This window comes from Rhamphochromis sp. 'chilingali' (genome assembly GCF_963969265.1).
Source record: "Rhamphochromis sp. 'chilingali' genome assembly, chromosome: 11".
NCBI classification, from domain to species: Eukaryota; Metazoa; Chordata; class Actinopteri; order Cichliformes; family Cichlidae; genus Rhamphochromis; species Rhamphochromis sp. 'chilingali'.
In genome coordinates, this window is record NC_137938.1 from 6413555 (window position 1) to 6438137 (window position 24583).

General features: G+C 40.2%; 1 protein-coding gene across 2 annotated transcripts in view; it reads left to right on the forward strand.

Moving 5' to 3' along the window:
• tgfbr2b (transforming growth factor beta receptor 2b) overlaps positions 1-24292 on the forward strand; it is a 47601-nt gene extending 23309 nt beyond the window's left edge. For both annotated transcript variants that reach the window (XM_080896238.1, XM_080896239.1), the window contains 7 exons: positions 11394-11710; positions 11787-12035; positions 12129-12242; positions 12909-13046; positions 14931-15072; positions 21552-21679; positions 23142-24292. In XM_080896238.1, coding sequence (XP_080752364.1) covers positions 11394-11710; positions 11787-12035; positions 12129-12242; positions 12909-13046; positions 14931-15072; positions 21552-21679; positions 23142-23402 — 1349 coding nt within the window. In that variant the 3' untranslated portion in view covers positions 23403-24292. The remainder of the gene's footprint in view (positions 1-11393; positions 11711-11786; positions 12036-12128; positions 12243-12908; positions 13047-14930; positions 15073-21551; positions 21680-23141) is intronic.
• The last annotated feature ends 291 nt before the right edge of the window (positions 24293-24583 follow it).

A 24583-nucleotide genomic window follows, 5' to 3' on the forward strand; every position in this document is an offset into this window, starting at 1 on the left:
AACATGTGGAACACGGAGAGTGGAATATGTAAACAAACCGGTTAATGTACCCCCTCGGTGCACTCTGCATGCTAACTGTTAGCAGAGCTAGTGAAATCTCTGAAAACATCTGAGCACTTTTGCAAGCATGTTCTATGTTGACAACCTGACCAGACATACGGCGCGACATTCGCGGCTAAAACACTGTTAAAAGTGTAGCTGGTGACAGAAAAACGGGGTATTTTAAAACTACACCACCACCATTGCTGCCTGTGATTTGATCTGCATTCTGGGATAACTGGCTGCCCCAAGTCTACACAAGCAATCGATTATCTAGGATCGACCTGTTTTGACTTACTTTGCACGGCAACCAATCAAATGTTAGAGAAGCTGCATGGGCAGCGTTAACCCCGCCCCCTGAGTTTGATGGGTGAGGCTGACAGATAAAATTATTTCATGACGAGAGCCAGGCGCCAGGACTGCCAAAATGAAATAAATAAATATATCATTAAATAATTAATTAAATGTGTCAATAATTAATTAAATGTGTCAATAATTAATTAAAATGTGAAATACATAAATAATTAATTAAATGTGTCAATAATTAATTAATTAAATGTGTCAATAATTAATTAAAATGTGAAATACATAAATAATTAATTAAATGTGTCAATAATTAATTAATTACATGTGTCATAACTATTTATTTAATTAATTAATTCCAATTTTAATTAATTATTGCCACATTTAATTAATTATTTAATGGTGTATTTAATTAATTCATTATGGCAGTCCTGGCGTTCCATAAGAAACGACACAGAAAGTAATAAAGTCAAACACAACCTTTAAAAACACTAGTAGTAACACTACTAGTAAATAACACTAGTATATGCTTGTATCGGCCCTGGAGGTTAAAAAAAAAAAAACTACATTTCCGTGAAAATGACGTCACTTCCGGTTTCGGACGGGTAATGGCGGACATGTGATAGTTCGCGCTGACGTAGCGCTGACGAAAATAAAGTGACAATTATGAATCACTTAATATGATAAGGAGATTCTGCAGGTCATTAATCAATGTATAAAACTAAAATAAAATGTATTTTTAGTGACACAAGATACAAATATGGAAGCAAGATGTATAATTAGAATTATTTATAATAAATATGAATAAATCATTGCAATTTCTTTAACATAAAGAATAACTAAATCCTTCAGGACAATGTCACATCAATGCACTGAACTCACTATGTTATCCACCTAACAGTCTCCACATGTTCTCACTGTAATTTCCCCTCATGAATGAATTTATGCTGCACTAATGTGAATGTTTGCAGGGAAATCAAACGCATTTCACACGCAGTACTCGAGCTGACTTACCTTTGTTTAAATGACGACTTGTACGCGCTGATTCCACAGATAAGGTACGAAAATATGTCAGGCTACGTCAATAGCGGTTGGTCTTCAGGGTTTCTACTCCACGGCCGTATTTCATACGGGTCCACATTTCCAATGCACACTATTTTTTGCAAGTACTGCTGCTTCACCTCTGAACGAAATCGGTCTCTATACAGTCCATTCTCTTCTGAGTTGCTTTTAAGCATCTTGTAATCGTCGTTCCAACACAGTGTGTTTGTTTTGATTCGTAGACCCCGAAAATGGTGCCGCGCTCCAACAATGCATTGCGGCGTGACGTCAACTCCAAAGCCCTATCCGGTTGTTAAGTGATGACGTGACGAATCCTACTTCCGGTCCTAAAGTAGTCTGCGTTTAATATGGCTTTTGTGTTGTTAACATGTTTAATGTTTTGTATTTTCTATTTAATCTCAAAAAGCTCCTAAAACAGTCGGTGATCACTGTTGACCTCCCTCGGCTTTTATTATCGCTAATCATTTATATAAGCTCAGTTTTTAAAACCTTAGAATGTAACTACAGCCCAGCCCATGCAGCAGTATATGAATGACTAACCTCGTATTGTGGATGGATTATCTCAGTTGTTCTCCTGGCTGAAGTTTGGTCCTTTTACAGCATCCTGCCATCCGATTACATTTGTTCCTGACCACCGAGAACATTCACGTTAACTTTTATCGAGTGGAAAAAAAGTTAGCTTGTTTATATTATGCTAACTTAGCTGTGTCACTAGCAGTCATGTAGCACATCATTATATACCAGCTAGCCAAACTTCAGTAACCCTACAAACGTCACTGCTGTTTAGTTTTCTGTCTTCATTTATGTCGGAAGTGATAACAGAGCTGTACATTTTAATTTGTTTCCAAAACCCCGCAGTCAGGACATGCTATATTGTATTTAGATAGAAGCTAGCGACCTAACTTCCTGCTAACTTCTAACTCTGTTAAATGTCATAAATTCCCTTTTCATGGATGCCTGGATGTTAAACTCAATTGTTACACCTGGTAGAGCAGAACGCTGATCATTTTATTAAAGATGATAATAAAATGATCAGCGTTCTCATTACTCTCAGTAATGCCATAGTGATCGTTTGATATATGGACCTGCAGCGGAGTTTAGGCCCAGACACGGCTAGTGACGTCAGACTTAACGACCGGATTCCAACGTAGGAAGTGTTATGAACAGCTGATCAGATCGGCAAAGTGTGTTTCTGGAATATTATGTTTTTGTTGCTGCAAGCGCTTTTTATGCAATTTTTGCAAAGCTATATGTGGAAGGAAACCATGACCTAGGACAAGCTAATGGCTTGGTTTCATATGCAAAAAAATTATTGCGCTAGCTCATGTGGTTGCAGTGCTACCGGGATTTAAAAATAGTTACGCAAAACGGAGCGTCCCTGCTCCCACTGGCTTTAAAGTTAACCCTTTAACCCTTGTATGGTGTTCGGGTCTGTGAGACCCGTTTTCAGTTTTTTTCAAAAGAAAAATTAAACAATTAATTATTTTTTCAACCTGAAATTCATTGGCTTTGGCTTATTTTCTGTGAAGAACATAAATCCGAACTAATTTTCAATGACCTCATACTGTACCTCCCCCCCACGCATTTACATTACATACAAGGTGTTCGGGTCCACTGGACCCAGGTCTAATAAAAGTGTTGAAAGTGTAGGTCCTGTGTTCCCACACTCTGTCTTCCTCCTTTCTGGTGCTGCTGATAGTGTTTTCTTCCCCTCCTGCTCCCGCACAAAGTTGCAACATTGTTGAAAATTCAACTATCAACACCGTCTGCTCTTACATTCCCGCACATTTTACCCTCTTTCTTGAGGGATCCAAATTTTATTTTCTCATACCCTGTCCCACCTGCAAATTAGGGGCATAATACTATAAATAAGACTTTGCCAGTGTGGTTCTTTATCACAACTGATCAAGATGGCAAAAGATTATCTGCTGCGAGGGCCATCCAATTGATTTTGGAAGAGAGAGGGGCTTCGGATGATGATGTTGACAAAGAGGTTTCAGAATATTTCACATTTCTGAAAATTCAGAGTCTGACAGTGACTTTGAAGAAGAGGAGGTTGAGCATCATTTAGTAACAAAACGAAGACGAGTACCCCATCAGCAGACAGCTCCAGGACCAAAAAAAGCCCACCAGACAGCAAGTGAAGAAATATGGATGTCAATAACTGGTGAAATTGAATGGTCTTCTTGCCCAAGAAATGAGCCACCCTGCAGAGCTGTTACTGTGATAAGCCAGGGCCAACACGGCTGACAGTTACTCATGTGCAGGACATCAAGTCTTCATTTGAGCTTTTCATCCCAGATTCCATCCAGAAAATTATTCTGGATTGCAGTAATCTAGAAGGAAGGTGTGTTTTTGGAGAGAGGTGGAAGGAGATGGACCAAATTCATCTAAGAATCCCAAAGGCCTACTTTGGGGTTCTCATCCTTGCAGGAGTTTTCAGGTCCAAAGGGGAATCCACAGAATCCCTGTGGGATGCAGAAACCGGCACGAACCTTTCCATGCATCAATGTCTCTGGAAAACTTCCACAAAATTTCCAGGATTATTCGTTTTGATAACCGAGACAACAGACCAGCTCAACGGCAGAGAGACAAGCTAGCTGCCATCAAGACAGTGTGGGATAAGTGTGTGCACCACCTCCCCGTTTTACAACCCTGGGCCTAATATCACCATTGATGAGCGGCTGATCCCATTTAGTTGTGAAACATATTGCTTCACGTGTAAATGTGTTGTGTCTTTCCACTCACTCCACTTGATTATAACTGATTTATTTTTTTTATAACATTTTATTTAAAAAAAAAAAAAAAAAACGAGAAGCACATTAATTCATAAATGTGATCTAACAAAGGTAAAGGGAAAAAAATAATCATGTTTGCTGTTCATATGGCTTGTAATTGGGATGAAGTAAACATCTGTTGAGTAATTTAACATAAAATTGTTTGATAGTGTTAATTTGGAAAGCCAAAACTCTAGCGGGTCCACCAGACCCATGAACACTGGCTGAGTAACAAAAATACGAACACCACACAAGGGTTAAATAAGACAGAATAATACTTTGTTAATAAGCATTTCATAAGGATTTGTAACTAGCATCTTACCTTTTGACATTTTAACACAACATATATATATATATACTCATTATTCACATAATAGCATCAACTCTTTAATAATAACAAAAAACTTAATGTTACAAAGCACTCAACCAAACAATAATGAAAATAGATTTTCGTATGATATAATGACATAACACAGATATTGTGGCTTAATGCTGACCCAGACAAACTCTGCCTAATGAGGTAGAGCAAAACAGCAACGCTGAGCATTGTAAACCTAGTCCTGGAATTAAAAGATGCGAAAATGGTTGGCAGTTAAGTGGGTAACTACCTAAAACAAGGTAGTTGCAGTAGGCTAACGCTAGATTTTAAAAAAGAACTTACTTCCTTATGTTTCTTTCGGTTGGAGGTGGAATTGTTTGACGCTGAGAGCAGCTTGGTTTGCATTGCACGGTCAGATTTCGTCCATCCCTTACTTCTTTAAATAAGAAGTAGTGTCAGAATTTCCAAGTAAGAAATGTATTCCTTTCCGTGCACTGGTGGTTCTGTTGTGCTGGCTCCGGGTCCATTGTGTAGCTGACTCCACCAACATTTGACAGGACGCTTACATTAGAGCCTCTTATTTCGTGTTTTGTTACGGTTTCCAGCAATGAGTGGAAATGCCAACATGAGAGAGGGGATAGCCTAACATATGAAAAAACCACCATGTAATCCATTAATTTCAACAAAGCAACTGTATTCTAATTATCACCTATTTAAGCATTAACTGTAATGGCATACAGCGGGCAGGGATAGCTCAGTAGGTAAAGCGGTTGCCCCATGTTAGGAAGGTCAGGGGTTCGAATCCCCTGAACGGCTACCCTGAGGTACCCTTGAGCAAGGCACCATCCCCACACGCTTCTCCCCCGGCGCTGCACTGGTGGCTGCCCACTGCTTCACTGAGTGAATGGGTTAAATGCAGCGAAGAATTTCCCCACGGGGATCAATAAAAGTGTTCATTATTATTATACGGTTACTCATATTTTGTATTTTAAATACGTCACACCGGTACATGTATTCAGTTACTCCCCAACACTGGTGCTACAGTATCAATCATAAACCTACTGGAGCACTCTCTTATCAGTTTCCGGCCAAAACTCCCTTGTCTAGACATCATAAAGCTATCACTTGTTAAACATTACATCATCCCTCACTCGATACCTGTTATAGGCTCCATACCTGTGTTATGCTTGGTTCAGCAAATGCATTAGGAACAGGCAAAGCTGGGAGCTTTCTTTCAGAGAGCGGTGAGGAGAATTTACACCACATTTACTTTTAAATCTGAACCCTCAGCTTTCCATTACGTGACCAGATAATTACCAAAATCAGGGGCTATGAATGGAAATGTTCAAACAAATCAGGATGAATACTGATATTTAAAGTGTTTTGCTGGCACAGTAAACAATCTGGCACAGTGGAAGCCCTGTTGGAAGTGTGCTTATGCTTACACTCTGTTTATAATGGCTGCCATCTATCCACCCATCACCTGTTTTAAACATGAAATCATGTCTGGCTCTGTCTTTTTTCCAGTGAAAATAGTTCCTCTTTAAAATCCAGCTCGTAACTTCACTAAGCGTAGTAAGCAAGTAAGTAATTAGCAATTGGTCAAAGCATTAAACGTGTGATTCAGAGATGGCAGGTTCAGTAATCCCAGAATTCACTTCCTGACACATGAATACACACTGATGATGTGAGTAATTACAGGCCGCAGGCAGGGATGCCTGCATTTGGCCAAATTATGTGTCAAACCTCTTTAAACGCCGCCTGAGAACACTTTGGCATCCTGATTGGAAAAGGCAACATGATTGTAATTGCCAGTTTGTCTTGGCACTGCGTGATTGGCTGTTTCTACCTGAAACACACACCCTTACACACTCCAAACATGGCTGCAAGACAACAAGGAAATAAACTTAAAACCCCAAAAACCTCTAAGCAGTCTTAAAACCCTTAAAGCATACACACATGTACAGACACTAGGAATTTGAGTAGAAATGCCAATTCTGACTGGCTGGTTGGCTTATTTTGCAACTAACTTTACTACTGGTCTTTTGAAGTTGTCTCAAGCCTAAAAAAAAACCACTGCATGAGCTTGTGTTGGGTATTTTTGATTCACTGCATCTGCGGTTTTGCCCGAAGTGATCTCAAAAAGTTTTAGTGCTGTATGCCCACATACACAAATACACACCTACATGCTCACAACCACAAAAATGAACACAATACTCGTTCCTCTTTTACTTTGCTGAAGAGAAAGCACATCAGGCAGTTTAAATCGGACAGTTAATGACGCTCTGTGATGTGGGCCCAGCAGTTCGTAAGTCACAAAGATCAGAGTGAGCGTTGACATGACAAATACAGTCTTACATTTTTATCTAATGTAATGGTTTCATTTTTGCTAGGCGACATCACAAATAATATGTGTGTTTATGCAGCTCTAAAGCTGACAAAATACAGAAGTGTAGGCTATCAGATCAGTGTCTGTCTGAACTGAACTGAAACCAAACCAGACATTCCAGCAGACAGCTGTAGCCAGTCCTAAATCTACTATCTGTAGCTAACAAAGTGAGCTCGTTAAGACTAACTACAGGTTCACAGATGGCAAGCTTGCATTTTTGTAGCATTATTATTGTCTTTGTCTTCTTTGGCAAGTTCCCTCTTCAATGCTTGGGACAAAGACAAGTGTTTTATACACTGTTACAAAAAACATCGTAAAACAACGGTAATCTTCCGGCAGCTGGGGCGCCAAAATATGACCGTGAAATAACAGAAAATAACTGTCCCATAAAAATACGGTTATTTCCAGTAATGAAAATACAATTAGTTGCGCTAATTTGACATGGGATCTCGCCTTTTTCAAGTGCCGCTAAACATTAAATCAGGAACATGTTAATGTGATTAAACAATGAAATCATCTATAAATAGGAAAAAAAACATCTTAAAAAAAACGGTAATATTCCGGCAGCTGGGGCGCCAAAATATGACCGTAAAATAACAGAAAATAACTGTCCCATAAAAATACGGTTATTTTCAGTAATGAAAATAGAGTTTGTTGAGCTAATTTGACATGGGATTCTGCCTTTTCCAAGTGCTTTTAGACATTAAATTAGGAACATTTTTACGCAATCAAACGATGAAATTACCTATAAACAAGGTGAATGAATGTGGAAATATGAATCATAATACGTAAATGTACAGAAATATACAGTTAACAGTTGGTTTAAATAATAATTGATTGCATGCCCTGGGACAGAGGCGAGGCTGCCATATCGCACCATCGGCCCCTTTGGCCATCACTAGTAGGCGGTAGGTGAAGAGTCTTGACCACGGACACAACGACGGAGAGTGTCCGAGCCGGGGCGCGAACCGGCAACCTTCTGATCAGAAGGCGAACTGCCAACTCTTGAGCCACGAACGGCCTAACTAGCAGCGATAATAATACTTATGTGATGTAACACAAGCTTATAGGGATCATGTTATATACTTTTCCATAGCATTACATTTGAATTCAACAGTTCAATCTTTCAAATAACGGACAGATATTTGTGAGATCATGATACATTTGTGAATGTATTTTAACAATCTAAATATGCATATGTACAGACAGATACATTTAATAATCATGACAATCATGTTGTATTACATTACAGTGATTTAACATTTTACATTCAAAATGTGAAGTCAAAGTCTATTTACGTAACTTTAATGATATTCTAGAAGAACAGAACATTACTGTAAAATGCAGTAAAATACCTTCATATTAGGGTTTTTTCCTCTGGTCGCAGCGTTACCCGCGACCTTGTTAGTTCACATTCATTGGCCGATGCTTAGCGTCATGTTATTTATATTAATTGCAATTCCTACCTCTACATTTCTTTTTCAAAATATATAATTAGCACAGCGTGTCCGTGCAATGTTTTACACTGTGGCATGCAGAGAAACCTTAACAAAGAAGCTCACAGAGAGAGATTGAGCTTGTTATTTAACCCCAAGCTGGTAGGGGGAGCTCCTTATTAAAACACTTGCTGTGCTACAATGTGCCTCAAGGATCAACAACAGCACAACAGAAGTCACTCATGGTACAGCACTCTCTCTACAAAACAACAACTGTCAGTGACGCTGCACCACGGCGTAAACACAACATTCAAGATAACAGTTAAAAGTAACGTAACCATAAACAATAGAACAAGAACATCTAAACAGCAGCACATGTCCCAAGGCATGATGGGAGACATTCCTGGATGTATTTTTACGATCTAAATATGCATATGTACAACAAAATATATTTAACAAACAAGTAAATTGTGTTTTATTACATTTACAGTGATGTTATGTTATTTTACATTTGACGTGTCAGATCACAGTCTACTTATGTAAATGTAATGATATTCTAGAAAAACAGTACACAACTGTAAACTACACAGTAAAGTACTTTGACATTGCTATTTTTTGGAACAGTGTAGTTTTGCCTTTGTGCACCACCACAGTGGCTCTTAGGTCAAACTATTAATGTGTGATTGAAGTGGCTTTGTGCACTTGGCTTTAATTCAGTTAATTACAAAAAATTACATAAACTCCTTAAGGCTAGCATTTTTAGAGTTTCAACATTCATAACATAAATTTAAAGAAACTTGAATGGAAAATGTTTGGAGCCTAAAGTCTAGAACCCATAGACATCACTAAATGCTCAAAAGTCCAGCAACTGGTTCAATTCAATACATTTCTATTTATATGTCACAAAATCACAATGCCAGTCACTTCAGGGCACTTTATAGAGATAGAGGAAACCCCAAGAATCAGACAACTTGGCGACAGTGAGGGAAAAAAAACATACTTTGAAGAAACTTCCAGCAGAACCAGGCTCAGTGAGGTGCAGCCATCTGCTGTAACCGTTTAAACAAGACGGGATGCTACAGAGTGGTCAACATGGGCAATTCCTAACTTTTTTGAGACATTAGTAAAAAAAAATGGTTAATTTTCTCATTTTGAACATTTGATATGTGAATAAATGTTTTCAAATAATTGCATTTTCTTTCTATTTACATTTATACAGCATCCCAACTTTTTTGGAATTTGGATTGTAATAAACAATAGTTGTAGCTAGGTAGCTTGCTAAAAAGGCCATTGCATAGTGCATTTAACTGTATTTAAATGGACAACAGTTCTCTGCTTTCCAGATGTGGAACCATTCTTATTCATGGCCAGTAGGGGTAGTCAGTTAGTGTCTGGTTTAACAGAAGTTTCAGCTCCCTTGTTCTATGACCTCAGTACATACTTTCCTGATGTTTATTACCCAGTTTCAAGTATTACTGAACACAACAGTGCGTTCTGTGTGTAAATGATGGTCCCCAGTAGAGCCTAAAAGGGCAATAAAGTTTATGCTTAGATGGACATGCAGTATCTTCGAAATCTTGGTTGTCAGACAAAACACTGAGCAGACTTCACAACAGTTAGATTCAGTCATGTGTGGCTGAGTCTACATTTTATACATAGTCAGTGATTACATTCAGTCTATGATATACAGAAGAATTCACAGAGTATCAAAGCTCGAAGTTTTTATTTTTGCTCTATATGCTGATGTTTGCTTTGTATACTTTGAGCCTCTATAGTGCTCACTAATACATGTACTGTAAGTGGAAAATCTTACTGCAAAGTAGATGTAGGGTGGAGCATTTTCTTCAATGGTCAGTCCTTGGCCTGACCTCCTTCAGCTCGCCAATGTGGCAGCTTTGCTCAGGAGGGTAATGTTCCCTTGGGACTATGAGTGAGACACTCTTTGAAAAGGTGCCCGGCTAGAGCAGATCAGTCCAGGCCAGGCCAACGCAAGACAGACAAGCGTTTGACTGTTCTTTCACTGCCGCTGGAGCTCCGAGGCTTGGCTGCCATTCTGTCCCAGCTGGCAGTCAGAGTCAGTGGATGGAGTTAATGCTATAGCTCACAAAGCTATAAAGCCTGCTCAAACTGTGAACCTTCTGACTGCACAGTTAGGTCCCTGAAAAGATCAGAAACCAAAAGGTTCAAACTTCTTGTTATGATGGACAGTAAAAGATTTCAAGCTGTCTGTGGAGTGGGGAACACAATGATGTTTTTATAGTGCAGGGTTTAAGAATGATTTCCCTGTGGTGTCCTCAGTGTGGTGGCAGTGGGAGGAAACTGACGTGTGCTGCTGTTGCATCCACCGCACAGAGCACAGAAACTAGCCTGCGTGTCCTTTTCAGCAAAGGTCGACCCCGGCTTCATTTTAAAGAAAGATCTACTAATTAGTAATAGGTGCCGAAAAAGTTGTGTGAAACTAACACGAGCTGTAAGTACAAGCTGTTCAAATGCAAAAGTTACTTTTCCAGAATCCACTGATCACTGTAGGTTGTTAATGCATCTCACCAAATCAACAATACCAACTAGAATCACATCAGCATCATAAAACAGTCTACTGAAAAACTGACTTTGCATTAATAGCTTCATGACAGTCCCGAGAAGACTATTATGCTCATTCTTTAACAGAGCTCTGACTCACGTTGGCGGTTTCAAAAATATCTACATCTTCCCACCTTAGCTTCAGATAGCTAAGGAAAACTCTGAGCAAACCTGAAGGCGTTTTGTGCAGCAGGGAGAATTTTTTTTTGTTTTAATAACATGACAGCAAATGATGGTGAGTCATTTTTTAACAATATTCTTAACGTATCCTCATAGCTGACTTTCATGATTCAGTTCAAAGTCCACCCACGAGCAGTTTAGCTCTTACATGGGGAATTTTTGCGTTCTGCTACTATCTCGATACATTTCCATTTCTGATGTCACACAACCTTATGTTATCGTTGTGCGTCTTCTTTCTCAGTTGGGACTCATTAGCTTACGCATCTCATGCTCACACTTTTTTCATGTTTTTCATCTTCTCTCCCCAGCTGTGGATCCAACTCCAGATCCACTGGAGTCCAACCACTCTTTGATATCTGCAGTTCTGGTGAGCATGCTGCCCCTGCTGGTGATGGTGATCGCGTTTTTTGGAATGTTCTACTGGTGCAGAATCCATCGGCAGAGGCGTCCCAACCGCCAATGGGAGAGCAGCTTTAACTTTAAGCGTAAGCCAATAGCCGGTGGGCTGGACTGCAGTGACGCCTGCGCCATCATGACAGATGACGATAAGTCCGACAGCAGCTCGACTCATGCCAACAGTCTGAACCACAACACAGAGCCGCTGCCTATAGAGCTGGATCTGCTGGTATGCAAACATATTTGATACATATGTGGAGCTGTGCTGCTTCAAACTCTAATCTTAACTTTTGCTTGTGTCCCAGGTGGGAAAGGGTCGCTTTGCTCAGGTATACAAGGCTAAATTGAAGCAGACTACGTGGAATCAGTTTGAAACAGTAGCTGTAAAGATCTTCCCCTACGAAGAGTACGCCTCCTGGAAGAACGAGAAGGACATTTTCTCCAACACAGACCTCCGACATGAGAATATCCTCCACTTCCTGACAGCTGAGGAGCGGAAGGTGGAGAAACAGTACTGGCTGATCACGGCCTTCCACCCCAAAGGAAACCTACAGGTGAGTGCACAAGTGTCCGGAATATGAAAGTGGTATTACTTTAGTTTGTAACTTCTCAAAATGCTAATACACTGTCACATCTCTGTCTTCTAGGAGTACCTGACACATCACGTGATCAGCTGGCAGGAGCTGCAGGTGTTCAGCAGCTCTCTGGCACGGGGTGTTGCCCACCTCCACAGTGATCGCCTCCCCTGTGGAAGCCCTAAGGTTAAAGATCACAAGTCATATTTAGCAGTAGGGCAGCAATCCATCCATGTGACTGCTATTAGCCACGTTAGCAGCATTCAGATGACACTTGTTCCAATAAAAACACTTCAGCCTTTCTTCACCTGTTATGAGTACTGCTGTCCATCAAGTTTTTAGCAAATATTAACTGGATACATCGAATTGTTATAGTGAGACGATGGCATTAATTCAGTTCAGTTAAATTTAGTTTATGCAGTGTAGAAAGTACAGATCCTACACGGTACAAAAAAAACTCATAATCTCTGACAGGAAGAACTCCCTTTAAACAAACAGAAAAAAAATACAAAGTACAGGAGGGAGCAAATAACAGTGAATAACATGCAGGGAGTGAGATGAAGGGAGGTCCTCACAGCAGCCCAAACCTGTAGCACTCTTAGAATTAAGTAAAAATGTCAAATGTAAAGCCAAGAGGGACTTTCTCAGCATCAAATTACAGCTAGATTAAGGTTTTCTAAAAGACACAGGACACAATGCTTAATGCCTGGTGACACTAGGGGAAAAGTCAACAGATCAACATCCTGTAACTCAGGCTACATACATCGTATTATCTCTTTACCATTTTGATCTCTGCTTTCATGCTTATTATTTTTATTCATTTGGACGATCAAGTGTCTGTTATTCTCCTAGGTGCCGATAGTCCACCGAGACCTGAAGAGCTCCAACATCCTGGTGAAAAACGACGGGACGTGCTGTGTTTGTGACTTTGGCCTGGGACTCTGTCTGGACAGCAGCCTGTCAGTGGATGAACTTGCCAACAGTGGACAGGTTAAATATCATTATGGATTCCTCTTTTTAACAAATGGTCTTTAAACACAACTGCCAAGAGATATCAAAAGCATAACCTGCAAATATCTGCGGTAATAGATTTGTAGCTGTCATATCTCACCATATCTGATGAGCGGGTTGTGTTTGTTTTGCCTTCCTCCTACTTCTCCTGAGAATGTGTTTGATTGTTTGCTGACAAAAGACAACTGACAGACTGATCAGTAATCAAGTGATGAAGGAAGAGGTGCAGTGAGTGCAACCACAACAAAATCCTGGCTGTTCAATCTTTTCTTCCTTTTTGGGGGGGTTTTAACCTCAGCTCATGCGTAGGCCGAAGTATGATTGTTCAATGTCACTATTGGTTCCACTCACAATTAAAAGTTGGAAATTCCCAGCTAGTAGGTTGTAATTATAACTTCCGTGACTGTGTGTGTGTGTCTCTGTCAGATATTATCCTGAGCTTAGGTTTCGGTGTAAATTCTTTTCAATCATGTGTGCGCGTGTGGTCGAACTTTTCTTTGCATAAAAATGCAACTCGTGCAACCACTCGCAAAACCATGTCAGCAGTATTTTTGCATATACAGCACATGGGAAATTTGATGTTATGTAAATCTCAGATGTTTTATGGTTATTAAAGCAGCAGTGAAAAGACAGATTTGGAAAATGCTCATCGTAAGCACTAATGGAACAAATGCATGTAAATGCACTACAAAGCTGTTGAACTGACAGAGTACCTGTGGTGGAAAGGACATAAGTCTTGCATTAGCATTGCAAGAATGAATTTGCATATACAGTCAGCTAGCTTATTTGACCAGTTTGCACATCTAAACTCAAAGCCATTTGGATTACTGCTTGGGTTACTGTGGAACAGTACAAGCCACCGTTTTACTCGTGGGAAAGTAGATGGAATGCAAAACGGTTATGCTAATTGACTTTGATTGACGCACAAACGTCACTTTTAAAGGCAGAAAACTGTTCCACTTTCACTTTCAGCTTATACGTTTCCATTACAGTCCATGATGACTCCAAACTCTACTTTACAAAATCAAAAGAGTCCCAAGATTTGCAAGCATACAGTTGCAAAGACGTGCAAACTATTAGATTTGACGTGCAGCGACTTGATGAGAATGGTATCCCTCTACTTTCAGTAAAAACTGGGAGAGAGTATGTTCTAAATATTCACCTAAGCCACTGAGTTTAAGCTGAGACTTGAAATAATACTTAAATAATTCAACATTGGACTTTAATCTTGTTTGGTTTGAACTCAAACTGATTTCTCCTGACAGGAATTTGTGATTTTGACTTGGAAGTCATTGATTGTCTTGACTTGTGATTTAACGTGAGGCTAAAGATCTTTATTTTGGACGTGACCTTGAATTGAGTTTGTCTTCAGCTGAGACTTAATTTTCTATATCTGCTTTTAGTTAAAACTTTGACAACTTGTTGATCTTGGCTTGGAGGTTGACTATTAAATGTAGGACTCTGCAGACTTGCAAAAAATATATATTGTTCCATGTCTGGCTGTGAAGAAATGCATCTGGAGTATACAGAAACACTGCAGCATAACAGCAACATTGAAAGTTGTCTGGAGCAAACAGTGCAGTAGCTACTATGTGTAATTTAACAGCGCACATCAAACAGATGAATGGCTAGACTAGAATCTCTCTGTTTTATGATGTCAAATGTCATTTCTTTTTCTTACCTGTTTCTGAATGAAGCGAGGAGTGAGTCAGGTCTTCTGCCACTGAGCCAGTGCTTTGATTTATTGCACCAGCACCATTAATCAGGCTTTGAGAGACAGTGTAGTGATAAGGTGATAATCTGTTTAATGCTTGGGTGTGCCTGTTTGTGTGTTAACCCCTGTTTGCTGCCTCTGTTCGGCAGGTGGGAACTGCGCGCTATATGGCACCAGAGGTGCTGGAGGCCCGACTAAATCTGGAGAACATCGAGTCTTTCAAGCAGACTGACATTTACTCCATGGCTCTGGTCCTGTGGGAGATGACGTCAAGGTGTGAAGCTATTGGAGGTCAGTGCACACAGTGCACACTGCACACACATGTAAACACACAAACGTGTTCAGTAATTACCAAGCTGTGGGAAGTATGATGTAATGTAACACATAAGCGCACACTCACTCTCAGAATAAAACAAATCTGCTCAGGTGAAGTGTCTCAGCAACTGAGATGACTCTACAGTGACAGCATGCTCTGTGAGTTTTGGCCTGTCAGATCAAGCTCAGCAGGAGAAGCAGTTGGGCAGAATGATGTTAACATGTCACATAATGAAGGTGTGTGTGAGGTCTAACTCAGTTTGTGCCGTGTGTAATGCAATGTCATAAAAATGACTGCTTATCTTCTACCTTCCTTTCTTTCCGGTCATGTCCCTTCAGTCATGAAACAACTGGAAGTATTTGGCTATTTCCTATACGTCACAATTACTAAAAGAAAAGGAAAAGGTCACTTTAATCAGCTGACTTCACGCAATACGTTTGAAGGCCAATGTGTTGAAAGCTGCTTGAAACTGCTACCGTGTGTGTGTGAGACCTACATAGTGTAGACCAGGGCTGCCCAATCCCGGTCCTCGAGAGCTACCGTCCTGCAGCTTTTAGATGCATCCCTACTCCAACACAGCTGAATCAAATGGTTTGATTACCTCTTCAGCATGCCATCGTGTTTGGCAAAGGCCTGATAAAAAGCCATTCATTTGATTCAGCTGTGTTGGAGTAGGGATGCATCTAAAAGCTGCAGGACGGTAGCTCTCGAGGACCGGGATTGGGCACCCCTGGTGTAGACAGTAGTTTCAGGACTACTGTTTACTGTTAGGCTTTTGTTTTTGATGGGGGCAGCAAGGAGGCTGATGGCCTCATCTGTTGCACTGCACCTCAACCTTCAGCTTTAGCAGCAGGAATTTGAGGAATGTCTGATGTGTGAGGGAGACAATCTGAACCGTGCGGTTGCCCTTCTTTGGGCAGGAAATCAGGGGGAGAGAGCTGGAGTGGTTACTGTACCTGCTTCAGCTGTGTGTGTGTGTGTGTGTGTGTGTGTGTGTGTGTGTGTGTGTGTGTGTGTGTGTGTGTGTGTGTGTGTGTGTGTGTGTGTGTGTGTGTTTTAATTTATTTTTGAGGCTCAGAATGTGGTTTTAGTGTAAGGGTTACAGTTAGATCCCTGAAACTTGTTCTGGTCTTGTCTTGCTTTTTCTGCCAGTTGAAAAAAATAGAAATAGAAACTCCTAATCCACCAAGCAATGAACTGCAGTCCAAGCAATCAGATATTCGTGGCCTAAACAGGGAACCGGTGACACACAACCGAGCTGTTTCACATTTGGCTGCATGCTGTATAATGAATAGTACCAAATCATCAGTAAAGAACAGAAAGGCAATTCTTAAGCCACCAATTCAAATGTCAGTGGAAGATCACGAGAATCGAGGACAAGGAACAATCTGTAGGGCAACAACACAACAACACACTACTACCTTACAGTAGCTAAACACGCACACAATTAGGAAAGGGAGTTTTGATACCACCAGTTTTGTTTCAGTGCTGGAAGGGAATCATTTCGCTCTTATGCACATGAGGGTGTGTGAGTCCGGTATTAATGCCACTTTGATCAAAAATCTTTCTATCAGTAATTCTCACCTTGCAAAATTAGATTGTACTATAGACTTTAAATCTTAGAGAGGACCTTTTAATGAAGTACAGCTCACACAAATTTGTTTTTGTGTGTTTTATTCCAGTCTCCTTAGAGTAGAGAGGGACTCTCTGTGGTTTATGTTGTTCCCTCTGTCTCTTGGGCTTTTCTAGACAGTCTGAGATATTTAGAATGAGACAGTCACATTCCAGTGTGTGTGTGTGTGTTTATTTCCTCTGTCTACACAGAGTGTGTGTGTTTCTTCAGAGTAAAGAGAGTCACCTGGAGACAGTGGAACAGAAATGGAGGTCTTAGACAGATGCCCTCATCTCATCCTGTTTCCATGTCTCAATCTGGGAGTGTGTGTGTGAGCGTGTGTGTGTGTGTGTGTGTGTATTTCCTCTGTCTCCACCGCAACAACAGGGGTCAGAATGGTGGATCGAAATACTACCCTGCTCTGGCATTGTTGTTGTGGTCACTTATAGTACATTCTCCGTGGGTCTCTGAGCATTTTATTTACTTATCCTGAATTAGCCTGCAGGGCGCAGCAGGGCCCGCATGTTCAGTCTGAGCTGAGGGTTATGCAGAGTAAATGGAGCAGAGAGAAAGGTTTGCACCATGCCAAGCAAAAGCCTTGTGGGCCATGTAGGGACACTGCCATTAGCAGCAGCTGGTGAGGGGTTGATAAAAAGCTAAAAGAACACAGAAGTTAATGATCAACATTTTGGAAATACGCTCACTTTTTACCTTAGACAAGACTGATACCACTCTCTGTAATTACTGTAGGGTTATTGTAATCTCAGTTGCCAGTTCATTCGACCCGTTTAGCTAAAAGTAACGTGGTTAGCCCTTAAGAACAATCCTGCCCTGATGATGTTTAGATTGAAGAATTTCTCGACACTGAGTGTGTAGGACTTAGTTTGTGACTAATTTTAAAATTACACGTACGGTGAAGAATATTTACAATTTTATTACAATGCAATTTTCTACTGGGAAATCTTGGATACATGTGTGCTGCTTTCTTTAACAGTTAACACCCCTCTAACTGTTGCTGTACCTCTGGCAACAACAGGGGTACGCCATGTTCCCTAGCAGGATATTTTCTTCAACATTTCCACAGGAAGTGGAACTCTTAAGATATACCCCTTTTCTCATTTCTTAGTTTGCATGTCCTCCCTTTCCTCTCATCCTCTTCTCATGTCTTACTCCCTCTTATCAGAGATGCAAAGTAAGGAGGGGGAGAGAGACACACAAGAAGAGAAGAGTTGAAGCAACAGGTGTTTAATTCAATGAAGCATCCTTGCATTGGAATCTCATTTTAAACTGATGTATAATCAGTAGGAAATGGATGGTTGGGTGAACAATAAATGCACCAGGTGCAGGAGAATGAGCTTGACCCACTTAAGTCTTACAACCAACAGACTCCCACAGGACACCCTCAAAGGACCCAGGTCCATGCGCCACATAATTTTGATGTCATAGCTGTGCAATATACTATTTTATATTACTATAACATCTCTGTTGGTGGCTTTTTTTCTTTTGTTTTTCTCTAAATTCTCTAAATAGCTTTTAGTTATTTTTAGCTAAGTGTATCTTACATAAACTGGCAGCTGAGTGTAAACATTTCAAGATAACTAAGTGTGTCATCTCCGGTCAGATACTAAATTACCCATTAAAATAAAAATAACGCAGATAAAGAGCAATAACAGTAAAAGACAAGTCAAATAAGACTAAACAGACAAAGAGCTGAAGAATACAGTAATTCCAAACAAACCAATCAAATGAGAACAGACATGAAGATAGGACTGACTGCTTCTTTCTTTTAAGTTTCAGGTATTCATTTGGAGGAAATCTGCTATTTCAACTTGTAACCCCCCCCCAATCAAAGTACTACTAACAGCACTGACATTAAACTTCACAGCACCCCAAGTGCTAGCCACAAACCTGCCACAGGAATTCAGCCCACAACTTTCTCTAGAGATGGGCGGATTCTTTGTTTCTGTGGAGAGGAGATTTTGTTTCGATGACAGTGTGGTTCATTAGAGTTTACGCAGGTTCATTTCTTGCAATGTAGTTTGTTTTGCATCAGTGTGGGATCAGTTTCATGTTATACTTCTCTCGAGAGTCTGAAATCTCTCAAACGCCAAACATGGAGATGTTTGTCTGGAGATAGCAGATCCCAGACAGCGTAGCCAGCCACGGGGTTTCTGCTAACCTTCAGGCCACAAAGGTTTCAGACAGATAATCTGAAAAGGAAACTGTCGTAAACCACTTTCCAGCACTTAGATTGAATATATCAGGATTTTAACTGCGGGCCCCAGACAGCAAGAGGAAAGTGAGACTGAAGCTCTGGTTGCAGTCTCTTTTGAAATCTCCTCTCAGATGAAATTCTTCTCATAGCTTTTCAAAGGTCCAGAGAAGGAAAACAGGCCCCGCCTCATGTAGACCGCACGTGTAGTCCCCATGTATCATTCACAGAAAAAGGACAAGTGTACAAGAGCCAAATCAGTAATGGAGCATGAAATAGGACCTTTTCCACTCTGTGATGTCTTGATGTTTAGAAGGTACTCCACCTCTTTTTATTTCTGTTTTCAACTCTGTGCTTCAGCTGTATGCAGTCCAGGAAAATGTGTGGTATTTATACCAGCTCCACAGCAGGAGATCTAAACAGCAGAAAGCTGAGGACAATACCAGGCCTGGCATAAATAGCCCTGCAGGGAATGGGCCATGCCCGGCTGGGTCCTGTTTTAAAATACTAAAACTGAGGGAACTTCCACATGTCAAAACAGGAAGTGTGGGTCTGTAGAGTCAGCGTTTCTGCACATAGTCCCAATCCTAGCCCTCCAGTTTCCTGTCTGCGGGATTTTACCCCAACCTCCTAACTTCCTGTATTTGAGGATAAGCAGCAGGGCTGCACGTGGTTATATGAGACTGCATCACTTATCATATATTTCACCGCATCATTCTGCTAACCACTACATCAAAGCATCTAGTTGATATGGAAATATACATAGCTATGTAGACATTTACTAAGTGCTTTGAGATTAAATGGGAATTTGAACAGCTACAAGTGCCGCTTTCTTCAACTCTGGTCTTTCTGAATTCGTGTTTCCACTCTCTCACTGTACATAAATAAATTTAAAATGGGGAATTGACACTCATCACCTAAAGCTTATTCAGATAATAGGTCCTTTATTAAAGATACATGCAGAAAAAAACACTGGTTAGCTTGAGTGACAGCTGTGTGTTAGCCTAGCTTGCTCTGGTAGTGCTTCATAATGCAGCCCTTGACTTCCAATGTAATCTCCCATCATTTCTAGTGTCATTTTAAACAAACAAGGGAGTAACATTTGTAGCTGTAGTTTTAACGGTAATAGCAAATTATAGTATAGCATAATTTATACTGTACCAAAAATGTTTAGGTAGTGAAAATATAGAAAAATGTATGTAGATGGTAAATATTGAGAAATGACTTCTGTATCTCATAAAGGATATTGAGTTTGGAAATTTAGGATTTTACTATAGGTAGTGACATACCAATGACTGCATCTTTGGTCAAAGGTGGTAAATACACTTTAAGTTTAGAAAAATTTCCAAGTTCTTAAAGTGCTGTTGCAGACAATGTGAGATGATTTGAAGGTTCAGAGGTGCCAGTTAAATGGTTGTGAGGCTGTTGAAAGTTCACGAACGAACATTGAGCAGCAGGCGTTTAAGAATTGCAAACCAAACTAGTGAAACTTAACCAAACATGACTAATATTTTGGAAAACGAGAGACCGAATGTAAAGGGAAACCGAGTACTTAGCCCAAATAGAGTCAAGGATATTTAGACCTGGTCTAAAATGTGGTCAGCCTCAACTGACTAAAACACCCAGAGATCCACCCAGACACTGGACTGAGTGTGACCTGTGTGACTCACCAGGTCAGGATTTAGTTCCCTTTAGAATCAAATGGACTTCCAAAGACCATTGGTTTGGAGGCAGCAGAACAGAGAAAAGCAAACTGCAGCAAAATGTAGCACAAATGACAGTTTATTAGAGAATAATACCCAGTGTTTGACAGGTTGGGAAGAACACTTTGTTATTAAGCATAAGAACACTGACGTCCAGGGATAGATTATTTGCTAATTATTTGTGCATCATTTCCGGTGTCAGATGGGCAAACAGAAATGAGTTTGCAGTGATTAGTATCTCATTACACAGCAACTGTGAGATCCTGGGAGCCTTCCTTTCCGGGGTTGGAGGCAGACTGCAGCTGTTGTGAGTTCGGTTTCATGAGGTTTGGACCCAATCCCAGAGCCTTGTTTTTCATTTTTCATGGTTTCAACATGATGCCCTTCCACCCCCTGCACCCCAGCTATTTTTTGAGCATAAAAGAGTAAAAAAAATAACCGATTGTTATTTTGGTGTTCTTTGCTCTGAGGTTGCAAATAATGGCTTGTTAGCGGAAGCTGATTTGTTTGTTTTTAGACACGATCGTCATTTGAGTGCCAAAGTGGGCATTTTTCCTCCCGCCAAGGCTTCATAAAAGCAATTCTTTCCCACTGTCAGCATTATTGGTGCCAGCGTACAAGGCTCAAAGCTCGGGTGGAAATTCAAGCTCAGTGGTTTTGGGGTGTAATGACCTCATACCAGGATGCTTTTGCACTTTCTAGTAAGGTTAACTCAGCCACCTGTCACACTCAGTCTCCCTCTCCCTCTCTTTCCTTTTCTTCTTTATCTTAAAATTTTCACATATCATCATACGCACCTTTCAAGATTTTGAAAATGACAAATACTGGTACATACAAGTGGCTGTAAAGAAGGATGTGGTTTACTTGCAGCTCAGTTTAGGGTCTGCAGTCCATGTCTGATCTGTGAGTTGTGCTTGTGTTTTGCAGAAGTAAAGGATTACGAGCCGGCGTACGGCTCTAAAGTGCGAGAGCACCCCTGTGTGGAGAGCATGAAGGATAATGTGCTGAGAGACAGAGGGAGGCCTGAGATCCCCGACAGCTGGCTCAGGCACCAGGTGAGTGCATTAGACTGCAGTACTAATCAAAATTGTAGATGCAGCTTTCTACAATGTAGAACAAAAGTTAGGATGAAAATTAAAATAACACAATCAATCAATTGAGTGTGAACACTCAAATAAGTTTCATATTTTACATTAGTAAATATGTATCTATTGTCACGATTTTTTGCACACATAATTTTATATAACACAAGTGTACATTTTGAATGTAATAGTATGTTTAACTAATTTATACGATAATGTATCCCCTTTTGTACATTGTACTTGTTGTAGTTTATTTATTTTTCTATGCTTATTATTATTTTTCTTTGGTTTAGTTTAGTTAGTTTACCTGTGTGATGGACTCATAGCTAATAAGCACAATGGAGTGAGAACAAGTTTAAATAACTAATTTTTGCAGTAAAAGAGTAAAAGCCGGCCTTTGACACTTGAAAACATTTTTCAGCATAGGCTGTGGCTCGTCTCTTTGCTCTTTAAACAGTTTTGCATTTAACACTTTCCCTATATTCAATCAATCTTTTTGGTAAATCCTACTCATAAATTGCTTTGCTTGTTTGTGTGAAGACAGCAGAGACAGAGAGACATGTTAATGCTGACATAAATGCCAGTCACATAAGTGGAAGATTCAATTCAGCGCCAAATCACAATAACAGTTGCCACAGGATCTTTATATTGTAAGGTAGACCCTACAATAATACATACAGGGAAAAATCCAACAATCATATGACCCCTGTGAGCAAACACTTTGGCGACAGTTGGAAGGAAAAACTCCCTTTTAACAGGAAGAAACCTCCGGCAGAATCAGGCGCAGGGAGGGGCGGGGCCATCTGCTGTGACCGGTTGGGGTGAGAGAAGGAAAAAAAGAGCATTGCTCTCTAACAAATGTGATGCATTAAAGTTGAAGTACAATAAATACTACAACCATTTTAGTCACAGCGGTTCCAGGCAGCCTCTTTGCTGACTGTGCTACAGTCAGCCACCTTCTAAATACGGAGACAGGTTTGGTTTTAATAACAGTTTAGTCCCAGTAGAGGTGCCTCCAACTTTACTCTGCTCACTGTAAAATGGCAATTAGCTAAACTTTGGTTTAATGAGGTGAAAGCTGCCTTATGCATTTGTAACATCTAAAACCGACTGAGTTCACTGCTTCCAAATAATGAAAGTGTTGCTTTTAATTTGCTTTTTAACTTCAGTGCTTGTACATTTATAACTTCTCTTAGAACCACTATATTTGATTTCATATGTAAGAAGTTTTAACTAAACTAACCAAGTCTCAGCATTCCGTGACTATCTTGGAATTATCTGACTTTTATTTCAGTGGTCACTGGGATATAAAAACTACATATATAGAATAGTTTTATTTCTGCACTCATCTTTGCTTTTGTAGAATTCTCCTAGCACTCTCTCTCTTTTAAAAAGTTTCTATCTGATAACACATGCTCTCTGCCTCCCTCTACAGGGCATGGCAGTGATGTGCGCCACCATTAAGGAATGCTGGGACCACGATCCCGAGGCCCGCCTCACTGCACACTGCATTGCCGAACGCATCTCTGAGCTGGAAGACGAGATGGGCAAGCTGTCCAGCCGGAGCTCCTCGGCGGAGAAGATTGTAGAGGAACTAAAGATCCCAGTAGAGGTGGAGATCCCAGAGGAGGAAGTGAAAATTACAGAAATACAAAACATCATAGCTGTGGACTGCTCCATTAGCGACAAGAAGTGAGAAAAATGCCACTTCCTGGGATGGGACTGAGGACTAAACTCTGAATAGTGTCCTGGAGCTCAGCTCTTGTAGGACTTTGAGCCAAGCCGAGTGTGAGTCGCAGCGTCATCTGTCATTGTAGCCCAGCAAAGATCAACTTTTGGATGCTTTTGGTCTTCGCCACATTTAAGATGTGGCTCGACATAATCAGCTGGTAGCTACAGAACCAAAAAAGATAACTGGAAGCTTCTCGAGATACGCTGAGCGTGGCGAGTCTGACGGGCTTCTCTTCAAGGTCTCTCCACGAGAAACAAACTGGGCAATACATCCTATACCAAAGATATTCAGTGTGCACTTTACCACCTACTACTTATTACAGATGTTTTTATGTACTCTAACGTGCCTTTTGCCTGAAAGTGCCTTTGTGTGTTCAACTTTGAGCCAAACTGTCAGCAGCGCCTTAACACTAATGATGCTACAGATTCCATCCTCACCAGCAGGAAATTAAAGGAATACGTGTCTGTGGGTGTGTGAATGTATGTGTGTGTTCTTTTTCTTTCTACCAAGCTATGCCTTAACTTTGTTTTCCAGATAAGCAAGCACGTTGTACACAGAGACATAAACTGTAATACAGATGACAAATCAAAGCTAAAAGGGAAAGTCTTCCTTCTACAGCGCTTATGCAGAGATCAAAAGACTATATAAAGATGCATTTTTTACAACTGTGTATGTTTTCTGTCTGTATCACCAGGAAACTGAGTGTGCCAAAGATCGTTTATCCCGCTTTTCAATATGTACCATATGTAAGATATTGTAAATCTTTTAAGAATTAAATATATCTGTATGCTGATTCTGTTGACACTGATTTTTTTTTTTCAAAACTGTTAATTAAAACTGTGTCATGTTTCCTTTTTATGACTGTTTTGTTCACATCTAACTCCAACTGTATCATTAGTTTATGAGACTTCTACATCATCAGTGTCCTTTCTCTGGCCATAACACACTTATATGTTTTTGTTTGCTTAAGATCAAAAGCTGTAAGCAATAAACTACACAAAACATGCCAGATGTAGCAAAAAACTATAAATCAAATATGTAAATTTATGTTAAATTTTTTGGGGTCAGAAGTACAATAAATGTAATTTTAGTGGTTTAGGCTTTAATATATTTGGATCAGGTAAGTGAAACTAAAATGATTTAAA